The following is a 24635-nucleotide window of genomic DNA, read 5'->3' on the forward strand; positions in this document are numbered from 1 at the left end:
CTTATTAGAAGTAATGATTTGTTTTCAGAGTGATGTCTTGAGTGCCATTATGCTATTGGAATATTTAACTATAATAAGTCAAGAGAGGATGTTGATGCACCATTTTTGTCTCATTCACACATAAACAAAAGAACAAATTTTGTATTGCTGAACACTGAGGACTTGTGTCTTAATGATGAATTCCCAAATCAGCAAAGGCTATACTTGGAGGCTTGTGGGGGAGGGGCTGCCCCGTTAAGAACCGCACACCCTGATTATTAGTTGGTTTTTTACATTTACTACAGATTAGTTCCTTTTTTAAAGTTGTATTGCATAATAAATAAAACATGTACAAATATAGAATATATAAAGGAAATTTCATATCATGTCCCCATTTAATCTACATTTAATTTGTGAAAATGTGATATCAGAGCAAAGACTTGAGAACAGCTTTCCTCACTCCTGTATTGTGTAATCTATTTCGGGAGCTTTGAAAGACTGATACAAATGTGCCAGAGGACCAAATTCATCTTCTTGCAGCGTTTTCAGATATACAGAAACTTAATCCACACAGACAATCCTACTAAATCAGATATTTATATAATTCCATATATAATTTCTCATTTCACCTAGGTAAGTTAGACATTTCAGTGGAAAACACTGCCTCTTTGCAGAGCTTGGCCAGAATCAAGTAAAGAAAGTTGTAATGGAAGCAGGACAAGCCTAAAGAATTAGGGTATGAGTCTCTGAATACTATTATAGCTACAGTTTTAAAAAATGTAAGACAATATGTTTTAAAATAGGCGATGTTCAATGCTGGAGAACAAAAGTCATCATAACTGAGATGAGGTGGCAGAATTAAATCATTTATTCATGCTACTAAGGGCCTTCGGTAGGACAGGATGCAAAGCAGACTATACTGCAGGCTATACTGCAGTCCTTGGCCTTATTTCAGAGTCTCTGTTCCATCAATTTGGAAGAGCTCTTTGTTCTTTTGATGTAGCCTGGAAGAAAAAGAAGAGCGTAAATGCCCTGTCACCCCGGTTATGTTTAGTTCAGCCTTGACTCATCAAGAGAAAAGAGAAACGTTGGCCTATCAACTCAAGTCCTAAGATACAAAGGAGCCTATGCCAATATGGAAACAAGCAAAAATCTTGACTAAATTCATGAAAACAACAACTTTTATTATCAATAAAGGAGAATATTTGTAGCTCAGGGTTGAAATCGTGTGTGTGTGTGTGTGTTTGTGTGTGTGTGTGTGTGTGTGTGTGTGTGGTCCTTGGTGCTCTCTGAGCTTGGTGGTTTTCTTGCAGATGTTTTATTACTCAAACTAGGTAGCATCATCGGTGCTAGCTAGTTTGGTTAATGAAATGTCTGCAAGAAAATAGCCAAGTTCAGAAAGCACCAAGGACCCCTCAACTATGATTATGTTTGATTATATTCCTGACTTTAAAAAAAATGATTACACCAAATTTGGGACAGAGAAAAACCTGCAAAACAAAACTAATGACTACTACACAATTAAAGATACAACAAACATTTGAGCTAAGTTAGGTAACTTTTATTATTTTTTCTAAATAATTGAATCATTCTAATCTAGGCAAATTAGAACTGTAGGGGTACAGTGGTTAGAATGCAGCATTGCAGTTCGATCCCGACCCATTCAAGGTTGACTCAGCCTTCCATCCTTCTGAGGTCAATAAAATGAGGACCCAGGTTGTTAGGGGCAATATGTAAACGGCTTAGAGAGGGCTGTAAAGTACCGTGAAGCGGTATATAAGTCTAAGTGCTATTACTATTATTTAATGAAACATACCAAGCAACTACTTTCTTATCACTGAAGTCTGTAGAATCGGAACTTCCAACATCAAAACTAAGTAAAGCAGATAGTTACAATGTAAATACTGCCACAAGGACAAGTTTCTAGCCCCCTTCATGGGAAAATGAAATGGGCTACATTTCCATAGGAAAATAGTAAATACTTCACAGAATATAACACGTAAACTAAAAATGAAAATGTGACCAATCTATCTTGTACTTACTTGAAAAAAAAGACTCAACTAAAGAATATTATCTGCTAGGATTTTACTGTAACAGATTGCTAATAGCATTTCAGCATTCTAAAGTATTTTATTTTTATACTAAAATAAACAACTCTTCATCAATACTATGTGTTTTCTGGGTAGAACAATCTCTGTTACTGTGAGATCCCGCTTCATCTTCCTACCTTAGTGGAATTTATAATGCAGCAACCTCAGAGGAAACACTTTTGCTACCAGATATGGAATAGGTAGACGATGCGGCTGCAATAGGTTGATTCAGATTTTCAGCTGAGGCTGTGATAGAAACAAAGACATCTTGAAGAGGCTTCTCATAGAACAACGCCAAATGAGCTGCTGCCATCTCGCCCACAGAAACTGGTGCATCTTTAGCTGAAGAAAAAAGAGGACAAGGAGTTGCAGTATGAAAATCTTGCATTCATTTCTCTCCAGTTCTATTCTTTCTGTGTGGTAGTTGACTTTTTTCTTCTATTGAGGTCTTTGAATCCCCACAGTAGAGAAGTTATATACTAAAACAAAATGCATATTTCTAATTGGGTACCCCATAAATAGGAACCTCTAATACCTCTGTAATTTTTGAATTAAGTACACGACCACTGTAAAGGACTGGACAAGTTGCAAATTAGAAGGAATTCTATTTGTGATATCAAGTAGGAAATTAAGGGATGAAATTTGTTGAAAATAAGCTGATTTTTTAAGAATTTGGGACAAGAAATTATCTTGGCAGTTTTGAACTGATAGACATATAGAGACAATAAGTGGGAACTTTAAAAGAATATACTTAGAAACCACTTGACAACCTAAACCATTTTATATTCAAAATTCTAGAAGATATTTATTATTTAGATTTATATACCGCCCTTTCCCGAAGGACTCAGGGCGGTTTACAGGATAAAGAAAAATCAATACAAAAGTTAAAAACAATTAAAAAAGATTAAATCTTTTTAAATCAATTAAACCAATATGAATATTGGGGGAAATTTCATTACATGGTTGAAATCAATATATGCTTCACAAAGGGTACAAATTATAGTTAATGGGATATTGACTAAACCCTGTGAAATACAGAAAGGAATAAGACAAGACTGTAGACTTTTGCTGATTGGCTCAACTTCTTCCTAGTTAATTGGGTTAAGATGTGCCTCAAGCACCTCCATAAGACTTCCCAAGCCAGAGTCCAACTGAATGAAACCCAGCAACTTTATCCAAGAAGTTGAATAATTCTCATACCACATCTGTCATCCAAAATGGGGGCATTGGCTGGCTATCTGTGGATATGACATTCTTTGCTGCTTTTACTGGCCCAAGTCCCAGAGCTGATCTGTAAACTAGAGAGCCCCAAAGGATCCATAGAGCCAAAATACGTATGATCTGCTCCGATCCAAGTCATCACTTATTCCATCACTTATCTCAGCAAGACGTGACAGAACATCAGGAATAACCTCCAATTCCCACTGAAACCCTAATGGCTCCATCAATTGCCTGGTGTGGGCTGATGGAACAGGCCCCACCTCCTTGCAGGGTTGAGGAGGATCTCTCCATGACAAAGGAGTGATGTTAATAAAGCCCAACCGTACGAGGGTTTATAGGTTTTTAAAAAATATAGCACTTTGAACTGCACTCAGAAAGCTAGTGGGGTCCCATGTAGGGCTCATGGCTTGCAGCGGCTCTCGTCAACCAACAAATAGGCTACTGCATTTTCCACTAACTACTGCTTCTGACCTGCTTGTACCTATAAATCACCAAGAACTGAGGTGAACTGAAAGGATTCTTCACTTTAATAATCTGTTCAATTATCAAATACAACCCATTACTTCTCACCTTTACATACAACAGTGACCTTGGTTGGGAGAGCATTTATGTGATTTCCATATATGATCTTTGCTTTAAATGGAAAATTTCCATCTTCTGTTACACGGTAGTTAAATTCCAACTGACTGTACGAGGAATTTCCTTTCATGCATCCTTCAAGAAAAATGGCAAAACGTTCCTGCAAGGAAGAGAATAATGCACATCATATCTAAGATTATCTTTGGAGACTGTTTTCCAGGTGCTCTCTCAGATAAAGCATAGTTTACTAACCAGCAAAGATGGGCGGGGGTTGTGTGTGAAGGCCTTCTGAAATGGAGATTTTTCTGAAATCTTTGTATTATTTTACAGCCAAAGTGACTACAATTTTTTTTAACTATTCCAGGTTTTTAAAACCTTAAAAAGGTTTTTAAAGGTTTGAAGTTTTTAAAGAAATGGACTACAGTTTTAGACATTGGATATTTTTAAGATTTGTGCTCCTTCGGTCCTTTATTATTTGAATTTGATTTGTTCTTTTTTTTGCTATTAGATAGGAAGCTCTCAGATACTTTGTTAAAATTAGGATTAAAAAGGAGAGCCTCTATTCCAACTTGACAAAAGGCAGAGAAGCCCCTTCGTTATTGAAACCTAGCCAGGGAATTTTTCAAACTAAAGGATGGAGGTAAACTTCTGCAGCCACTTTTACTTGGTTCTACTGCATATCTACATCAATACACTACTCTTTGTAAAACTACAGACACTGCGCATTGGCACAAGCTATAGTGGTTACCAATACGGGTGGGTGTGGGAGTGAGGAAAATGATTTTGTATGTATCAAATATAATTATGGAAATAATGTAAAGTATGTATGGGAACTGGGAGAAGTAGCCAGGAATTAATGGGAAGCTCTCTACTAGGGACCCAGAAGGTGTGGTGGGGAGAGGGAAGAGAAAAAGTCTCCACACAACTAAAGCTTAAGTTGCTTTCCCCCCCCCCTTGATTATTAAGGTTCAGTGAAAAGGCCGATTGCAGCCCCTCATTCAGAAGCCCCACCTTTTTTTTTTAGCAAGTGGATTCTTTCTTTAAAAAACAAGTTTCGTGTGAAAAAAATATGAAAAACCTTTGGGGTGAGTTATATGCTTACTGTACCTATATAGGCATAACCTCTGTACATGTATTTGTAATTTTTTCCTGATGTTGAACTTGAAATAGAATACATCTTGTATGTCTTGTAACCCTATAGTTCTAAGATTAAAATCTATCGCATCCTAATGTTGCCAAATCAAAACTTTTATTCAGTCTTTTGTTTAGGATAATCACCTGGACAACCTGTTTCTGCTGATCACAAGAATCAACTTTATTTTATTCATCTTCTTAGGCTTTGAAGAAGAAAAAAGCAGTAAGTCACACTAAAAGGGATTTCCCCCCCCAAAAAATTTAATGCAGTAAGTTTTCTAGAAAAGAGACTAACTCTCTTGAGATTTGGCATAATCAGAACAAGTTCTGTGGGGTTGTTGGTGCTCTCTTAGCTTGGTGGTTTACTTGCAGATGTAGACTGATGTTAGCTAGGTTGGTAATGAAATGTCTGCAAGAAAACCACCAAGCTTGAACAGCACCAAGGACCTCACAGTTCAACCCTGAGCTACAAATATTCTCTTTTATCAGTAGAATAGGTTCTGCCAGAAGTTCTCATACTGCTGGTCATTTGAACAAAAATCTCTCTCTCTCTTTCTCTCTCTATTATCCTTCAGGAGAAGTTTCCATTGTACTAAAACAAGCGGACCAGGATAGGTATACGTTTGTACTCTTGTTACTTCTCTGTCACTTGTAAGTTTTCATCAAGAAGCAACATTTGCAAACTTTCCTGAAGGTCTGCAGGTCTCGTGAATTTTTTGCCTTGTGAGAGGTTTCCCATTTTGGTTTTTGTGTCATTCCTAGATTTTCATTTTTCCCATTTCTTCTCAAAACCAGCTCAATCTTTGGCTTTGCTATTCTCATTTCTATACTAGCCACCTCAGGTCCCAATGTAGTCAGAAATGCACATCTAGATCTCTTGTTCCAGGCAGGACAAATTATACCACCCCAGGCAAATGGTTGCCCAGACTTTTTTTTTTTAAAAAAAACTAGAATGTAGTTTTTAGCAAAATATTTCTCAAAATACAAGCATTGTTTTCACTGCATCTTGCTACATTACTGCATTTTTATGTTTATTGTATTTCATGTATGATTTGCTTTTCCTTATCATCTTTACTTTAACATGTAATTTGAAATACAAACAGAAACACCTGAAGTGTAAGAATAATGTTCTCCTTTCATCTTTTGGCCTAATTGTGAAAGAAGGCACACGCTTAAAAAAAAAAGAAATACATATACTAAAAACCATGTGAATCTAATCTACCATACTATTTATCTTTTTTATAAGGATTGAATTATAGCTACTATTTTAGCATCTAGAGTGGCTCAGGAATTCTGGGAGTTGAAGTCCACGAGTCATAAAAGAGCCGAGGTTGCCGACCCCTGGTCTAGACAGATACTGCGATGCTGAAGTCCACCTAGTGGCCAGTTTACTCACTACAGCTCAAAAATTTACAAAAAGCATACACAGAATCAATCATAGGGCTGGAAGGGACCTTGGATGTCTTCTAGTCCAATCTCTTGCTCAAGGCAGGAAAACTATATCATTCAAGACAAATGGCTGTCCAGTCTTTTCTTGAAAATTTCCAGCAATGGAGAACCCATGACACTATGATTTTCAAAAGGTCTATACAAGGTCAATGCACTATATTTTAAATATTGGGGACCAGATATAGCAGTAGGTGTAGTTGGCCATGTCAAGTGCAAAGATGTTTCTTAGGGAAAATAGTTAGAACCAGGATGCTGGCTGTCTTTCACAGTGCCTTAAAGACTGCTTTTTTATATAGGCACTGGACCAGACTGTTGCATAAACCTGTATGCAAGTATATACTTGGAGTTAATTGTCCCCAGTGCAATGTTTTTATTGATACGTTAATTTGTATTTTGATATTTTAACCCTATGTCAGCCTCTCATCATCATTAAAGGCTAGTAGCTTTAAAAACGGAAGGTATGAATGAATGAGTTCTTAGCTTCCCAGCTTAGTTACTGCTCAATGTTCATATCAATAACAAATAGCAAACCAGTTTTCTGATCAAAATGAACACAAAATGGATATATGGAGGTATATACAGAACTATAGATTGATGAAAAACAATTCCATACTTGCAAAAAGGCATCTGCTTCAATACTAGTAGTCCTCGACTTATAATCATTTGTTTAGTGACCATTCAAAATTACAAAGGCACTGAAAAAAGTGACATGAGTTTTTCACTTCTGACCATTGCAGCATCCCCGTGGTCACGTGATCAAAATTTGGACACTTGGCAACTGGCATACATTTATGATGGTTGCAGTGTCCTGGGGTCATGTGATTTATTTATTTATTTATTTTAATTCCATTTATATCCCACCCTTCTCCAAAGACTCAGGGCGGCTTACAAGCTTAGCAGTAGCCTTCATTCTATGTATATGCCTGCTTATTAGGGCTTTCACACACACACCCAAGCGGCATTATTACAAAGTCAGCTTAATTGCCCCCAACAATCTGGGTCCTCATTTTACCTACCTCGGAAGGATGGAAGGCTGAGTCAACCTTGAGCCTGGTGGGATGCGAACCTGCACTAATTGCAGGCAGCTGGTGTTACTTAAGGAGGCTTGTCAGACTTGTCTGACAAGCAAAGTCAATGAGGCGGCCAGATTCAATTAACCACTATGTTAACAACTTAACAAATGCAGTGATTCCCTTCACAACTGTGGCAAGAAAGACTTTTAAAAGGGATAAAACTCACTTAACAACTATCTTGTTTAGCAATGAAAATTTTGGGCTCAGTTGTGCTCATAGGGCGAGGACTACCTATATGTTGCTTTCATCAGAAGAAATGCAAAGAAAAAGGCACAATTTTGTGTAAGTGCAAATTGACGTAGAACTGGAAAAAAAAATAAACTGTAGGTACAAAAATAAGATTAAACAGGTTTGTCGTTCCCTGTATATAACTGAAAACCAAGATACAGCAAGGGAAAATAAATTTGACATCAGAAGTAACTAAGTCTTTTATCTGTGTTACAGTATACTTGATACAGCTATTTAGATAGGCCATATTAAATTTACAATTTAAGTTATTTTATTAATTTTTATATTATTTTTTCTAATTGAAATTTTATTTTAGATTATTATAGTAAGGTCCATTAAATGAATCCAACAGAAAATGAATATTTATGCTACTGATTGTTAGTTTTAAATGACAGAGCAAAATTATAATTGTTCAAGATTCTAAATTCATAATTTATAAATATGATTTGCTAAGAATCCTTATTTCAGTGATTTAAATTGGCCCCTTTATATATACAAAATCACTGGTTCAAATTAATCCAGCTTATTTGCTTGGGCCTTCAGCCCTTGTCCAGTTTAAAATATGGTCAATACTATCTGATGATTAAAAGTGAGGCAGCCATAATCACACGGCAGAATAAAACTCCAAGACTGTATTAGTTACACCCAGTTCACAGCACCCTCCATGAAACTTCCTTTGAGAAAAGATAAAATAAGGCCATTAGCAAAATGTTCCTTGCTTCATACATGTCGAGGACACCATTTCCCCCCCCCCTTACCTGTAATTGGTCTACCTGGAATTTTCTTCTAGTATAAGCGTTCAGATGATCTGAGAGTACAGACAAGAAGCACTTAATGTCTTTCTGCAAATGCTCATGAGCTATTTGCTCCAGAGGTATGAAAACTGGGATTGAATGGTGTTGAATCTGGAGTGGCTTCTGTATAAGGATGTCTAAATAATAGGAATCTAGATAAGTTCCTTCAAAGGCAGTTCTGATGCAAAAGGAGACTCCTTGCTCTGTCAATTTTGCACTTAGGCCTAGAAAAAATGCATTTAAGATCAGAATTTCAAAGCTGGGTTGATAAAGTAATGTACCTGTCTGCTGCTAAATAAAATGTAAAAACCCCATTCAAGTTCAGCATGATTCCTGGCGACAACATACTGTAAACATGCAGCTTTCTTAACAATGTTATACAAGTGGTTTGCCACTGTGCTCTTTAGAAATGATTTTCAACTTCCTAATCTAGCCTACAATCCTAAAATTCCTTGGGAGTTTCCCGTTCAAATTCTAACCCAGTCTCATCGGTAAGCTTCAATGTAAAATTAATTTGATATTGCCATCTGCTCCTATACATTTGTTCCTTAACAAATGATTATTTATAAAATTCTCAGAATGCCTGCTTATTGTTTGCACGTGCACCTTCAAGTCAGTGACTACATGGACAGGTTCAAGCAGTTTTCTTGGCAGTAGTTTTGGAAGTGATTCACAATTGTACACAGCTAAATCCTACAGCTAAGACAGAATAGCTGGTTCAAAGACACCCAAGTGACTTTGCGCCTAAGGCAGGCACCAAACACACAACCTCCTGATTTCTGAATCATTACATTGAACTGGCTCTCTCATTACTTCTTGCCTACCCAAAATTCCAGTCCTTACTCATCTTTTTGTTGTCCCAGTCCAAAAGATTTGATATACAGCTCTGTTTATTGAAAAGTATATTGCACAAAATTAGTCAGATATATTTTGGGCAGAGATAGAGTAACCTAGGACAGTGGCTCCCAACCTTTTCTATAGCCCGCACCCCTAGAACACTTCTGATATATTCTTGCACTCCTTACAAAAGTTCAAAATAATGGCAACGAATTATGCATATACACTATAATTTTGAGAACCCAAGTTTTCACACCCCTTGGAATATCGTCTCACACCCCTGGTTGGGAACCCCTGACCCAGGACCTTAGCCTTATAAGTTCTAAACTAAAGCAGAGAGGAGAAATGGCTAAGATAAACCATATTGACAGGCCACTGATTAGCCTAAGAACAGAATTTTATTAATATGTGACAAGGGTACCTGTCAGATGAAAAACTTCTAGCAGACCCTTGGCATTCTCTATCTTCCACCCTAAGGCCTGTTGGCTTGTTGTTGTAGCCTTAGAAACTTGCAAACTGTTTTTCATAGCATCTTTGCCTAGAGTGAACTACAAAAGAACAGGAGAGTTACAACTCAATGATTACAACTTGTTAGGTCTATATTGCCCAGAAACATCCATCACTTGTACTAAAAGGAGGTTGTTAAGGAAAATGTTCTTAAGAGCCATGTTCTTTCCAATATTTGACATGCTGTGTGCAGGTAAAAAATGTTCTGTACAGTTTTTCCCAAGCCAAATACAAATTCATATACCACAAGACAATTATACAAGTAAATTAATTGTAATTCAATGCTCAATAGAATGAGACATGTTTTCCTGGTCTAAAAAAGGAGAGTCCCAGTATAATTTCCATTTTATCTGATTAAGGTAACCATTGGACAACTTAAAACTAGAAGCTGTTTGCATTATCTGATTTTCCAGGATTTATCACAAGGGAACATTTTTAATTATAACTACAAGGAGATATCCAGCAATGGCAATAAAATTTAGTAGCAACAAATGTATTATGGATTAACGGGTAATGAATTTAGAGAATATAGCACAAAGTCTACACATTATGACACACTGACTCAGTTACTAGATAACCCAATTTTTGTCTAGTGTGCTACACAACCCAGACCACATGGTTTATTTATGGTTCAATGTACTATGAAAAATGAGAAATATAGTTAATTAAGCAAAATACAATTACTGATAAGGGTATCACATTAACACAATATAAAAATTGCAAGTCAGAAACAAGAAACAATGCATTTATATAAGCAATACCTACACCCACCTCTTTTACAGAAGTGAATTAACATAACTGAATTATCAGACTAGAAATATTTAGAAAATTGTTTAATATGTGCTCATTTTCCTTGGAGCTTTACTGTAGATAATTTAAAAGCTATTTTAACTTCTTTAAAGTTCAGGTTATATAGTATAAGTTTATCCTTTCAGGCAAAACTTTGTTTAGTAACCCAGCTTCATGATTTACATTCTGCCAGCCCTTAAACAAGAAATCAGCCTATGTTGTCTTTATGTCAACACATACTGCACACTCACCTGTGATTGACAAACATTTAATTTAGTTTTTAACTCATCTCTTTGACGTCTCAGCTCCAGGATCTTCATTTTCATCTTTAATATCTTCTTCTCATGCTCCCTTATTTCCCCTTGTTTCAGTGCTACGTTGTGGGCAGAAGCCTCCAACATTTCCAAATGAGGTAATGTACCTGCAAATAATATATGCAAAAACAAAATTTTAATATAAAAATCATACCCAATTATCTTCACAAACGGAAATAAACTGGCTTAGTCATTGACCAAGATGGGTGGCTATAGAAACTGAATTTGTGATCCGAAATCTAGCAGGCAAAAATTATCCTCTTCTCATAAAGTTTTTATAAGATTTATTTAACTCAGTTTATGGAGTTCATTCCCTATTAAATATATTATACATAATTTTGTATATTATATATATATTAAATATACTAATATATTATCAAAATATTAATATTTTTACAGATTGTCTGAAAACTTCTAAAGTGCATAATTCAAACCAGTAAGCAGATGAATATTGCATAAAAATATCTTTCATAAAGTACATTAAAATTATTGAACTTATTTTTACACATGCTTTTAATGTTATAATTATAGACATTAGATAGGCAGTACATTAAGACCTAATTATAACTAGATAATTGCTAATTGTTCAGTATTAATTACCAAACTACAGCATTAGCTTGATTTTCCATTCTGGTAAGCAGCACTCTGTACAAAAGCCAGTGAATAATATACGAGGGTCCATTTTACTTCTTTAAACACTTTAAACTAGAACATAGTAGTTACCTGCAGATTACTGCCTGTTAACTTACCATTTGTAGAGGAAATGGCAATTTTGTCCATTTTTTTTACTTTCAATTCCCTTTTAAAAAGCCAAAAATAATAATCCTACAAGATTAACTTCCTCAGATTTCTGCAGAATTTTAACACAGAAAGAATGGCTTAATCGTGAATGTCAGTGTTGAAAAGTTAAAACTCAGGAATAGAATTAATCATTTTCAGGAAAAAAATATATCCATGGTTTAAACAGCTTCTTTACTCAGTAGGTACCTAGCGGTAGTAATTTTTATAGCATCAACCCACTAGTATAACCACATAAGTCAATTTCCCCACTGCCATCCTAACGCACTGCTTTATAAATCCCCACCATCCTTACCCAGAAGAATTAATGGTTGAGAATAACCGGCATTACAGAAGTCAACACCTCCGGAAGCCTGCCTGGCTGTTTCTCATATTTTATACTCGTTTAAATTCTTAGTTTAAGCGCCTCGTTTTATTCAGGAGGCAGACCGGAGCCCCAAATCAGGAGGAAAAGGGGACTCGAGGGGCTCCCGAGGGCAACGGCAGCGATCTTTAGACTCGAGGGGCTCAATCGCTGTTGGAAACGCGGCCAGTTTCCCGACTTGCCTGCTAAAAAAAATTCACTACGGTCACTTCCGCGATTGACCGAGGGTTGGGTTCAAAACTCCCGCCCAGCAACGACGCGCCGCCCTCGGAAGTACGTCATCCGGACACGGAGGGGGGCGAGACTTTTCCTTCTTCCCGAAATGACTCGCGAGTGTCTACCCCAGGGGTCGGCAACCTCGGCTCTTTTATGACTCGTGGACTTCAACTCCCAGAATTCCTGAGCCAGCTGTGCTGGCTCAGGAATTCTGGGAGTTGAAGTCCACGAGTCATAAAAGAGCCGAGGTTGCCGACCCCTGGTCTACCCCCTCGGGCGCTCTACCTCAGCTGACGCCGTACAGCAAGATGGCTAACCCCACTCCTTCAATCAGGGGTCTTCAAACTTGGCCCTTTTATGACTTGTGGACTTCAACTCCCAGAATTCCTCAGCCAGCTTTGCTGGCTGAGGAATTCTGGGAATTGAAGTCCACAAGTCATAAAAGGGCCAAGTTTGAAGACCCCTGCCTTAAATTATTCTCTTGTACGGAAACCGGCGCCTCCCTTCCTTTATCCTTTTCCCAGAGTTCCTTTAGGAATTACCTCATTTCCGGCTTGAGGATGGCGGCGGCGGCGGCGCGCTCTTTGGTGCAATACGTGGTCCTGAGGGGCGACTTGTCACGCGAGCCTTTCTCGTGGCCGTTGGGGGCCTCGGTGGCTCAAGCTTGCCACGCGGCCTTGGCCGTGGTCCACGCGTACCACGAGCATCCAGACACCGCGGCTTATCTAGCCCAGGGTGGCAGCATGAGGACCGTGGTGCTGGAGGTGAGCGTGCCTAACGGTGCTTCTCAACCTTGGCAAGTGGGAGACGGGTGGACTTCAGCTCCCAGAATTCCCCAGACCAGCCCTGCAAAACGGGTGGTACCGGTGGTATTGTATTACGTGGCTGCATTAACCTGTGAATCTGAAAAGCGGGATTTAATAGGTTTCCCATGCGTGATCCTGGTTTCTTCAAGTTTTCGCCAAACTGATGTTCCCTGTATTTGCTATTGCTTTTTCCCTTTTGCAGCTGGTTGGGAAGGGAAGGGCCTACGTTAGTCTTGAACAGGGGTCTTCAAACTTGGCCCTTTTATGACTTGTGGACTTCAACTCCCAGAATTCCTCAGCCAGCAAAGCTGGCTGAGGAATTCTGGGAGTTGAAGTCCACAAGTCATAAAAGGGCCAAGTTTGAAGACCCCTGGTCTTGAAAGTGCCATGAAGCCGATCGTTTCTGTTTTAGCAGGCGTACTGAAGTTGAAAGGGTTTCTGCCGAGTCAAACCATGGAACTGTTTTTCTAGAATGGGCTTTAACCATAAACCATAAATCCAAATAATAATAATAAACAGGAGTAGCCAGAGCATAAAATGGAAATGATATCCGATTCTTGAATAAATACATAGATTTCTGGCCATGACGTTCTGGAATCTAACAGATAAGATTTGGAATTTAACAGATTTCCTCCCCCCCCTATTTTTTGTAAAAAAAAATATTACTTTGCGAATTAGGGGGTTCTAATCGGCAAAACTGCATACAGGAGATTGGACTGGACATTTTGGATCCAAGCCTTTGCATTGTAGCTTTGATTATATCCAAATGGTGGAGGAAAGGAATGGACAGATAAAATCTTGTGTGATGCTATTTTTAATGCATATTCAGCTTCAAGAGCTCCTGAGTAGGGGTCTTCAAACTTGCCCCTTTTATGACTTGTGGACTTCAACTCCCAGAATTCCTCAGCCAGCGTGCCTGGCTGAGGAATTCTGGGAGTTGAAGTCCACAAGTCATAAAAGGGGCAAGTTTGAAGACCCCTGCTCCTGAGGGATGGATATGTGTGTATGTGTGTAAAACATGTTACCGGTTTCTAAGGCATTAAGATGCAGTGACATCTGTAATTTCTTCCCAATCACAGCACAATATTAGGGCATAAAATTCAGTGCATTTGTATGGACTGAATTGTGGTTATTGCCATCTCTAATTATCTTCAAAACAAGAGTTTGTTACAGTTTACTACATAAAGTACAATTGATACTTTTTGCTGTTTTCAGTTAAGCAGATAATTCTTGGAGTTGTTGGTCGTTGTAGCTTTACCAAGACAGGTTACCAATGAATACTGTAGCAATCTTTGATTCTATATTACACTGAGATTGTTTTCCTTTGTTTCTTAGGCTCCAGATGAGTGTGCCTTGAGTACATTAGCAGACAGACTGCAACAGAATGGCATTGATCATAAAGTCTGGATAGAACAACCAGAAAACATAGCAACTTGCATTGCCCTCCGTCCCTACCTGAAGGAGCACGTACATCATCATCTAAAGAATTTCAAACTCTTGAAATGATCCTTTTTCTCTCTAGCCATGAGCACAGTTGACCAGATAAAAGTATATTTCACTTGGTTTTTTTCAGTCTCCCTTTGCACTATAATAGGAGCATTGTGAGATGCAAGAATTTACTTCAATCAGAGTATTTCATAAAGATACTAAAAAAATAATGGATTCATATCATTAGGAGGCAAGGCATCTCATGGTACAGCCTAACACAGCTTTCTCAATTTAGGAGGAAACTTTGGGTGCCTTAATATTATTGAAGAGGGGATTCAGGGTATTAAATCACCCAGAATTGCTTTATTGATGAGATGGGTGGCATATAAATTTAATAAGTAAATAATATTTGATTCTTATTCGGATAGATTTAGATTAAGAAATATTTTGGGTAGCAAAATATTCTCATTTATCTGCACTAATACTACTATAGCGGCAGTTCATAGATGCAGAAAGAACCCTTCTGAGCTTTTAGAAAGCTTTTGACAAAATCTCAATAAAAACATAAAAACTCATGAATAAAGAAGATGAGGCCTCTTAGGAGCACTTTGTTACATGTGTTAAGAAAATAGTTTCAATAATTATTTTGAGATCTGCATTTTAAAATTTATTTGCAAATGTGGAGTTAGGGTTGAGCAGTGATAATATCAGGGTGATAGAAATGATAAGGAATTTCAAAGAGCTACAAAGAGAACATTTCTATGTATAGGTGAATGTTAGGTATGGTTCCATTTAGCAAGGTATGATAATACTGTAGAAGTGTGCTATGCACTGAAGGTGAACAGTGGGATATCCAGGATAAGCAGGTGAATTCTTTTGCCTGATACATAGTAAAAGTATGAAATTTTCTTTCACAAATTGGTGATGATGGTCTTCAACTCTCAAGTCTAAAAAGGAATTAGACAAACTCGTGGAGAATCTATTACTATGCTTGCGTGACATATTTGATTGTAATTTAATCATAACTGAATTGATTAGATCAACTTTGTGTATTTGCATTGGCCCATAAAACCGGATCTATTCATGCAACACACTAGGCTAGAATGTCACAATTCATTATTCAATCCATTATATAAATGCAGCCAGTGGCCCTGTTCATAACTTTTTTTTTCTGCTGCCAGGATCAGTAGTTACATAAATTTGTAATTATCAGTTGTTGGGAAGCAGCAGGAAAAAAAATTATGTTATCCTCTAAGTCTTCCTTGTAGACTTAGTCTTCACTTTGACTGCTATTATGGGAAGAATGCTGATGGATTGGTAAATTTGCAGTCTAATCTGGCTGGTAATGACTCCTGGATACTTGAATGGAAGACAGCTATCATATTGAATTGTTCCCATTGACATGTAGGATGGATTTTTACAACTCAATGTATCATAAAGTAGTGAACTACAGTCCTATGTACTTTAAAGCAGAAAAATATTTCTGCAAAAACTAAATAGCATGTATACATTTAAGACAGTTATTTTGATTTTATACTGTATATCCCAAGTGGATGTATTGAATAATGCACTGTAAAAATTCCATATTGAAATCACGGTCTGTGTTGAAATGTTTTGTTAACCTGCTGAAGAAGATTATGGGTTTATTATGGCTGTGGTTTGGGGCTGCTCACTCAGCAGAACCAGGATTGGCTAATCAATGGCTGAAAAACTGTTAATTAGATATGTGTAAACTTGGATGAATTAAACTAAGTGAAGTGATAATGAGTAGTTTCCAGTACTGTGATACTGTGAATGACAATAGACGAGCCAATATATAGCTCCAAAAGAGATGGAATTACATTATATGTAAGAGATCGCTACTTCTTTATGGAAATGCATAAAACCAAGGATGAAAGCTTCCTAAAATGCACGTGGGTCAATATAAAAAGAAAAAAGAATGACATGTCACACGTGTATATTACAGGCCAGACAACCCAGAAGAAAAAAAAATAGATTAACATTTTGCTAAACATTTAACAAATGTGTGTAGGAAACAGTAAAAATGGTAAACTTTAAGTACCCTGAGATCAATTGGGAGACAAAATCTGACTTAATAGATTCCTGACCAACCTAGTTGACAACTTTGTCATCTAAAAGATAGAGGGAACTAGAAGGTCAGCTATACAGGACCTAATTCTTACTAACAAAAAAATGATAAGAGGGGGTTAAAGTTGCAGGGGGAGAGTGACCATATTGTATTAGAATTCAACATAGTGTAGACATAAGCAAAACAGTCTTAAACTTTAAAAGAACTGATTTCAAAAAACTTAGAGCTTGGGAAGGATTCCATGGATAAAATTTTTAAAAGAAAACTCAAGCTTGGGAAATAATAAAAATAACATGATAAAAGCATCATAAGAGCACAATACCACTGAAAGAAGAAACCAGCACAGTTGCACAAACAACACTCTGGTACACAGAAAGACAAAAATAAAAAATGAAGAGGGACACGACTAAGGGAAAATAACAGCATATAGCCTGAATCTGTAAAGATGAAATCAGGAAAGCTAAGGCTCAGAATGAACTAAGACAACAAATATCTAAATAAAAAAAGTTTCAACATATAAAAAATAAAAATCAAAAGAAACCATCCATTTGTGGGAGAAGATGGCAAGGAAGTGGCGGGCAGCAGGGATAAAGGAAAGCTGCTTAATTCTTTCTTTGCATCTGTCTTCACAGGAAAAAAATAGCCCAACCTCCCAAAAATAACTCCCAAAGGACAGACTAGGAATTCAGATTAAAATAGGTAAGAAAATGGTAAAAGAACACTTGTCCACTTAGATGAGTTCAAGTCATTAGGACCTGATGGATTACATTCCAGAATTCTGAAGGAGCTGGTAGACATGATCTTGGAACCACTGAACTATATCTTTCAAAGATCCTGGAGCACTGGGGAACTACCAGAGGACTGGAAAAGAGCTGATGTAGTTCCCATCTTCAAAAGAAAAACCCAATCCAGGAAACCACAGACCAATTAGCCTGACATCAATACCTAGGAAGATCCTGGAAAAGATAATCAAGCAACAGATCTGCGAATACCTAGAAGCAAGTCAAAATTGTAACTAGAAGCCAACATAGGTTTGTCAAAAACAGATCATGCTGCGACTAAGTGGACCAGTGAAAGGCTGTGGACATAGTATACTTGGATTCCAATAAGGTATTTGACAAAGTAAGTCACAGCCTACTTCTTGGTAAGCTAGCAAAATGTGGGATAGACAGCATCACCACCAGATGAATCCATAACCGGCTGACAAACTGCACTCAAAATGTAGCCTTATAATGAAACTATATGTACATGGAGGGAAGTAAGCAGGAGGATACCCCAAATTTCTCTCTTAAGCTCAGTACTCTTCAATATCTTCATAAATGATTTAGATGAGGGAATAAAAGAGGAATTACCAAATTTGCAGATGACAGCAAGTTGGCAGGAATAGACAACACCCAGAAGATAGGCTCAAGATCCAGATGGATCTCGACAGCCACACAGTTCTATCTAACAAAATGAAATTTTGTGCGTGTGGTAGCAGCCAAAAAAGCCAATGCAATCCCAGGCTGCTTTAACAGAGGGATAGAATTAGATCACGTGAAGTGTTAGTACTGCTATATACGGCCTTGGTAAGACCACACTTGGAATCCTGCATCCAATTTTGGTTAAAAAAAAATGTTGAGGCCCCCAAAAGAGTGCAGAAAAAAAGCAACAAAGCTGATCAGAGGTCTGGAGACTAAAAGATATGAAAATCGATGGCAGGAATTGGATATGTCTAGTTTAGTGAAAAGGATAAGGGGTGACATGATAGCAATGTTTGGAAACTAATCAAGGAGAGAAGCAATCTAGAACCAAGAAGTTTCCTGACAGTGAGAACAATTAACCACTGGAACAGCTTGCCTTCAGAAGTTCTGAGTGCTGAATCACTGGACCCTTGTAAAAAGAAACTGGACAGCCATTTGTCTGAAATGGTATATGGTCTCCTGCTTGAGTGGAAGGTTGAATTAGAAGACTTCCAAGGTCCCTTCTAACTGTTAGTCTGTTAAATTGGCATGGTTGGAACCATAATTCCTAAAGAATAGATCAGAAAGGCCCAGCTAGTTATTAGCCTCTTCCAGTTGGGATACATGGAAGTTTACAAAAAAAAAAAGAAAAGAAAAGCTAAGTCTCTTTCAATTTGCATAAATGCAACATGGTCAGCATATAAATTTAATAAATAAAATAAAATAAGCTTGAGTTCTCCCAGTTACAATATACAGTTATGTTTAATCAATCAGAATAGAGATGGAAGGGACCTTGGAGGTCTTCTAGTCCAATCCTCTGCTCAAGCAGAGGTCCTATACCATTTCAGACAAGTGGCTGTCCAGTTTTTTCTTAAACCTCCGGTGATGAAGCATCCACAACTTCCGAAGGCAAGCTGCTCCACTGGATAATTGTTCTATTCAGGGCTTTTTTTGTCATAGAACGCCCAGAACTGAGTTCCGGCACCTTTTTTGGATGGAACCTTGTAGGGTAGGCAAGGCAGGTTGTATGACGTGCGTGAATTCCGGCACTTTTTTTTTTTTTTACAAAAAAAGCACTGGTTCTATTAGAAAGTTTCTCCTTAGTTCTAGGTTGCTTCTCTTCTTGATTGGTTTCCACCCATTGTTTCTTGTCTTGCCTTCAGGTGCTTTGGAAAATAAGTTGACCCCCTCTTCTTTGTTGCAGCCCCTCAAACACTGGAATACTGCTATCATGTCACTCCTAGTCCTTCTTTTCTTTAGACTAGCCATACCTAATTCCTGCAACTGTTCTTTGTATGTTTTAGTCTTCAGTCTTTTAATCATCTTAGCTGCTCTTCTCTGCACTATTTCCACAGTCTCAACATCTTTTCTGTAATGTAATGACCAAAACTGGATGCCCTATTCCAGGTGTGGTCTTACTAAGGTTTTATAAAGCAGTACTAATACTTCACGTGATTTTGATTCTATGCCCCTGTTTATACAACCAAGGGCTGTTGCTACTTTTTGAGATTTTTTTTTCCAGTCTTTCAATTTCTTGATATTCTATCCGAGTACTAACTAGACCTAATCTTGCTTGACGTTTTAAAGATCAGTCAAGATTTGGCTAGGTGCTGTACAGTGCTACAGTATTGAGGCATGTTCAGTAGAATAAATATATTTAATCCTTTCTTGATAGTTCATCGATGCTGGTTGATTTCTGTAAAACCAAACCCTTGCATGGTTAGAGTGGCAAGACAGAATGTTGGATTTTGGTATTTAGTTCAGGTCTGAGCAGTGAACACACTCCTAGTTTTTATTTTTTTTAAATCCACATGGGTACAAGTAAGAGAAAATCTGAACTTTAGAATGCCAGCATCTAGGGCAGATCTCTGCATCTTAGAGGTGCCTTGAACTATTGTTAGTCACCTGCTGAGCAAGCTGTCTTTTATTATCACCCCCTTCCTCTCATGATCCTGTGTCTCTTCCAGACTGTTAAAAATGTAAGTCCACACCTTTTGTAAGCAATAATGCAACATCAGCCATTAGGTTTGTCTCTTTGTGTTTTAAACTCTTGCAAATTCATTTAACAAAAGCTACACAGTTTTATTTTCACACATCAACAAAATTTCAGAAAGAGAGAAAAGAAAGAAATCCCCCATCCCTTCCAAAAGCAATGCTATTTAAGAGCAATCCCCAACTAAAAAGAGAAAGAAACCAATTTATACAAGAAGTCTGAGCTATTTACATTAAAAGGCCTGAGGGGGGGAAAGTATTAACTTGTCTCCCATTCCACAGAGAAGCGCCTTTTTATTGTAATCATAATCCGTATTATTTTAAATAGTTTTATGCTACCTTGGCTGTTAAACAGAATCAAAAACAAGTGCTGACTGCTCAATTTGAATCACTATTTTTTTTAAAAAAAATCTACAATAGTGGCCAGAACTACACCTTGAATTTCTGCTGCACTTCCTCCATTTCATTTTTGACAAGAATTGTCTCTCTTACAAATCCCACAGAAATGGGTGGGATGCACTTGGTGCATTGCTTTCAGAGCCACTTCCTCCTCTCCCCCTAAAAATAATTGCAATTATCCCCCAAATGGATTTACATGTTTTATTTTCAACAATTATATTAGTTTTCATAGGAACTCTCACTCGATCTGTTGTTCATATACTACAAAGGCCTCTTTGTCACTAAGGAGGCTGTCTACCAGCATAAAACATTAAAAAAAAACAGTGGGGCAAAATATTTATTATTAATATTATTAATATTATTTTTCTTTAAAACTGACAAACTCACAATTGCTAAGAAAAGCTGACTGCACAAACGAATTGGGGGCAAGCAGTGAGCAAGGGCGTACATGTTTAAGAACAGCTAAGGAACATCCCTTCCCAAAAAAGAGATGAGCGTGCACAATTATTTGCCCATTCCTGCTTTACTGAAGATGCAAATCAGTGACAGATCCAGCTGAAACTGAGACTTCAACCCCTTCTCCTCCTCCTCCGCCTCACAGCAACATGCCTTCCGTTTTGCTCTCCCACCCCCACCCTCAACCCCACTAGTAATGTCCTTCTGGGAAAAGAAGCCAGCAACTGATTATAAAAATAAGGATAATCTGTAAAATTTGGCTCAATGATTCTGTCTTCTCACTTTGCTGAAATCCATCATTGTTTAAAAAAACCAAAAGGGGAGGAGGGTTTCCCCCCCCTGCTCCATATACTACAAGAGCTGAAGAATGGCTGCACGTTTTTGAGATACCAAAAATCTCAGAAAAATATATAATATACATATATATTTATATATATATATATTTATATATCTGTATGTCATTATTTAAATTTCACATTCCTTTGAAAAGCAGGTTATTCAGTCAGTAGCTGCTGAAGAAGACTTTTCTGCTGGGCTTGGGGGGTCTGAGAGGCTGTGCTGCCTTTCTGTGTATCCACGGAGCCAGGCTGGTTCAGGTAAGGGTCTCCGCCCACCAAGTTGACCGTACACTGCACATCAGCAAACACCTGGACCTGCTGGACCTGCCAGGATGCAAAAGAAACAGTTAGCCAAGCGTGGGAAAAGGCCCCAGGGCAGATGGACTGGGTACTACGGTGAAGTGGAAACTCACTAGAGAATTCCTCTAGTCTGTAGTCACCACAGAGAAAGGCTCTTCTGTCTTCTTGCCCTACAAAAAGAAAACCGCTGCACTCATTTGGATCAGAGCTAGGTAAAAAATTCACATCTTCTTGCATTCAAGACAAGATGGGCTACCCTGGAGGTTCTAAGGTTCTTGGTCGTGGGGGGGAAAAGGAGGACAACATGGGGACAACAAGACTAAGTTTGGTCTAGTGCAGCGGTAGGCAACCTCGGCTCTTTTATGACTCATGGACTTCAACTCCCAGAATTCCTGAGCCAGCATAGCTGGCTCAGGAATTCTGGGAGTTGAAGTCCATGAGTCATAAAAGAGCCGAGGTTGCCTACCCCTGGTCTAGTGGTTAAGGCATCAGGCCAGAAATCAGGAGACTGAATTCTAACCAGCCTTAAGACAGGAAAGCTGGCTGGGTGACTTTGGACCAGACACTTTCGCTTAGCCCAATTCATCTCGCATTGGTGGTTGTGGGGAAAATAGGAGGAGGAAAGAGTAGTAGATACGTTTGCCACTTTGAATGATTTATAAAAATAATAAAAGGCAGGATAAAATAACTACACAATAATAAAAGCTACACAAAGATTATGAATGTATGCATGCAGAGCCCAAGAATTGGCCACTAATATTAGGAATCCTAAATAGGTAGCATGGGGAAATAGGGGAGGGTATGAAATTAAAAGAAATTAACTCAAGAGTGTGGTAACATTTAAAAATAAAATTTCATAATTTAAATCTGCTTTAACAGTGGCCCCCAACCTATTGGGCACCAGGGACCGGTTCTGTGAAGAGAAGTTTTTTTCTGCGGACTGGAGGGGGACATGGTTTCATATGCTGCCTCATCCCACAGATAGGGCTTTGTTTGTTTGCGTGGTCCAGTTTCTGGCCTGGTGCCGGTCCATGGAGACTGGGGGTTGGGGACCCCTGTGCTAGCAAGCTCTTACTTCAGATGTGTAAATTGTGCAAGTCCTGGAAACTGTATACATGGGTATAAGCATATTCTTAGCATGCATTTAGCATGGAGTACAAAATGTTTCAATTAAAGTACATTAATAAACTTTATAAGAGACCTAGAAAGTAGCCAATATATTTATATTCAGACTAATCTACCTAATAGGCCTGTACCTGAAACTTAGTTCAGAATACAAGAGGAATATTTATTTATCACTAAGCTTGCCTATACACACAAACCTATGCAAATTTGTTTTCACAGGCTGTCCATTTAACAATTTCCCTATGAAAAAAAAACCTACAAATATTGACTGTCTCCAAAATAAACTTAATTTTTAAATAGATATGCTTTCTATTGAATTTTTATTGCAAACCACTTCAAGAAGTTGAATAGGAAGCAGTTTACATACATTTTGGGTAAATCAGGGTATACGTTGCCTCACTGTACGCATGTCATTTCTGTTCCAAAATCAGTGTAAACATCCACATTGTTGAAATTCTGTTTTCACTGCATGAAAACATTAAAGGCTAAAAACTGACACCTATTTTAAAAATTAGCATTTGCAGCTGGAGTGAAGCACAGACCATCTGCTTAGGATACAACCTACCCATCCAATTGCAAGTGGGGACACGGCAATGAACCCTCCCAAGGTGCCAGTGACAGGAGGTTAGAGCAGATCTTCTTGGGTGCATCCATTCCATTATGGAACGGCTTGCAAATCCATTATGGATGGCATAAAATCCATTTTGGGATTTTATGATATGATTTGTGGGATTATTGTTTTACTGTTTATACAGTAGAGTATCCTCTTCCCCTCAAGACCCTTGAAAGCCTCTCAGTCTTTAATAAAAAAAATCTTCCCAACTGATGCTAATTCCCATCTCTTTTAACAGCAGACCATTTTGATAGAGCATCAATTTAGGAATGATTATATTTTAAATAGTACTGATAAAAGTAACGAGCAGCAATGGGTGGAAGCTCATTTGAGGGAGATCCAACCTGGGAGTAAGGAGGAATTTTCTGACAGCGAGAATGATGAATCAATGGAACAGCTTGCTCTCAGAATTGTGGCTATTCCATTGCTGGACGTTTTCAAGAAAAGATTGGACAACTATTTGTCTGCGGTAGCATAACAATTCCTGCCTCGGGCGGTGGGTTTGACTAAAAGACCTCCAAGGTCCCCACCAGCCCTATGATTCAATAATTCTAAGTATTTTTCGGTTTATGGGTGTGCCTGAATATGAAGCCTGCAAAATTTGGAGTATTGCTAGGGTGACTTCTCTGATCTCAGTCCTGGTCATAAATCTCACAGACCCACATATCTATGCAAGTATTATTCCAGGTTGAGACTCTGGCAAAAAGTTGTCTGGTAAAGCTAGTCAAACAACAAAAAACCTTTGGGGTCATCCATGGAAGTATCAAGCAGATGAATGAAGGAGTTATTATAGTACTTGCAGTCATCACATGGTATTACGCTTTGACACCCTACCCATTCGCTACAGATGGGCTTAGACAGCACTGATTCTTTGCATATAGAGTAAACAGGTAATATAATAAACATCAAGATTCAAATTTGCCATTTTTCATCCATTATTGAAATAGAGAACAGTTTCATAGACTCGGAAGTAGCTTTTCTAATTTGAAAGGGGGTCTTCGCTTTCCTTAGGCTTTAGTGAAGAATCTCCATGTGTTTGGAACAGTGATATGCTAAGGTATTGGCTAGATTCATAGAATGTGCTATATACCAAAATCAAGTTAACTTTTATTATGTTACAATTAGTATATGAACCCAAACACTGATTATAAAATAGCATGTTTATATGCTGTGGGAAAATGAGATTTTGTCATTTGTTGTGCAATCTGTACACGTCTGTTATTTAATTCTAGGTAAAATGAACAAACATCTTTAAATATTGAATTCTTGAAAGGA

At 37.9% G+C, this 24635-nt stretch overlaps 4 protein-coding genes across 10 annotated transcripts in view; 2 read left to right on the top strand and 2 right to left on the bottom strand.

Moving 5' to 3' along the window:
- The window catches only part of ADCY3 (adenylate cyclase 3), a 90352-nt gene extending 78916 nt beyond the window's left edge, over positions 1–11436 (top strand). Inside the window, exons 20-21 of one of the 2 annotated variants that reach the window (XM_083348424.1) lie at positions 11052–11092; positions 11394–11436. In XM_083348424.1, coding sequence (XP_083204550.1) covers positions 11052–11092; positions 11394–11402 — 50 coding nt within the window. In that variant the 3' untranslated portion in view covers positions 11403–11436. Of the gene's footprint in view, positions 1–5578; positions 5724–11051; positions 11093–11393 lie in introns of those variants that run through there. The other variant, XM_083348423.1, reaches the window with a different exon arrangement.
- Positions 375–12320, bottom strand: CENPO (centromere protein O). 2 transcript variants are annotated; one of them, XM_083348459.1, is made up of 7 exons: positions 12088–12320; positions 10932–11101; positions 9806–9932; positions 8512–8771; positions 3861–4029; positions 2207–2411; positions 375–983 (listed from the first exon to the last, which is right to left on the bottom strand). In XM_083348459.1, exons 2-6 carry the CDS (start codon positions 11079–11081, stop codon positions 2218–2220), a joined length of 900 nt encoding a protein of 299 aa, XP_083204585.1. In that variant the 5' UTR covers positions 11082–11101; positions 12088–12320; the 3' UTR covers positions 375–983; positions 2207–2217. The 2 variants fall into 2 exon arrangements, with proteins under 2 accessions (XP_083204585.1, XP_083204584.1); XM_083348458.1 differs by having other exon boundaries at positions 11744–12112.
- A 482-nt stretch (positions 12321–12802) lies between these two features.
- On the top strand, positions 12803–16202 carry PTRHD1 (peptidyl-tRNA hydrolase domain containing 1). Its single transcript, XM_083349572.1, has 2 exons — positions 12803–13136; positions 14514–16202. The coding sequence occupies exons 1-2, from the start codon at positions 12933–12935 to the stop codon at positions 14682–14684; spliced, it is 375 nt and encodes a 124-aa protein (XP_083205698.1). The 5' UTR covers positions 12803–12932; the 3' UTR covers positions 14685–16202.
- A 3787-nt stretch (positions 16203–19989) lies between these two features.
- NCOA1 (nuclear receptor coactivator 1) overlaps positions 19990–24635 on the bottom strand; it is a 304315-nt gene continuing 299669 nt past the window's right edge. For 3 of the 5 annotated variants that reach the window (XM_083348414.1, XM_083348416.1, XM_083348418.1), the window contains one exon: positions 19994–21646. In XM_083348414.1, the coding sequence (XP_083204540.1) occupies positions 21479–21646 (168 nt within the window). In that variant the 3' untranslated portion in view covers positions 19994–21478. Of the gene's footprint in view, positions 21647–21735; positions 21793–24635 lie in introns of all 5 variants that reach the window. The other 2 variants (XM_083348417.1, XM_083348415.1) reach the window with 2 other exon arrangements.

Source organism: Vipera ursinii (genome assembly GCF_947247035.1).
Source record: "Vipera ursinii genome assembly, chromosome: 1".
Taxonomy (NCBI): domain Eukaryota; kingdom Metazoa; phylum Chordata; class Lepidosauria; order Squamata; family Viperidae; genus Vipera; species Vipera ursinii.

Bases quoted from the DNA above. Each gene is read 5' to 3' on its own strand.
- CENPO (XM_083348458.1), bottom strand. From the start codon at position 11,774: ATGGACAAAATTGCCATTTCCTCTACAAATG. The intron at 11,102-11,743 runs GTAAGTTAACAG...TATTATTTGCAG, and splicing joins TGCCATTTCCTCTACAAATG to GTACATTACCTCATTTGGAA. The intron at 9,933-10,931 runs GTGAGTGTGCAG...GTTCTTTTGTAG, and splicing joins TAAATGTTTGTCAATCACAG to TTCACTCTAGGCAAAGATGC.
- PTRHD1 (XM_083349572.1), top strand. From the start codon at position 12,933: ATGGCGGCGGCGGCGGCGCGCTCTTTGGTGCAATACGTGGTCCTGAGG. The intron at 13,137-14,513 runs GTGAGCGTGCCT...TTTGTTTCTTAG, and splicing joins TGAGGACCGTGGTGCTGGAG to GCTCCAGATGAGTGTGCCTT.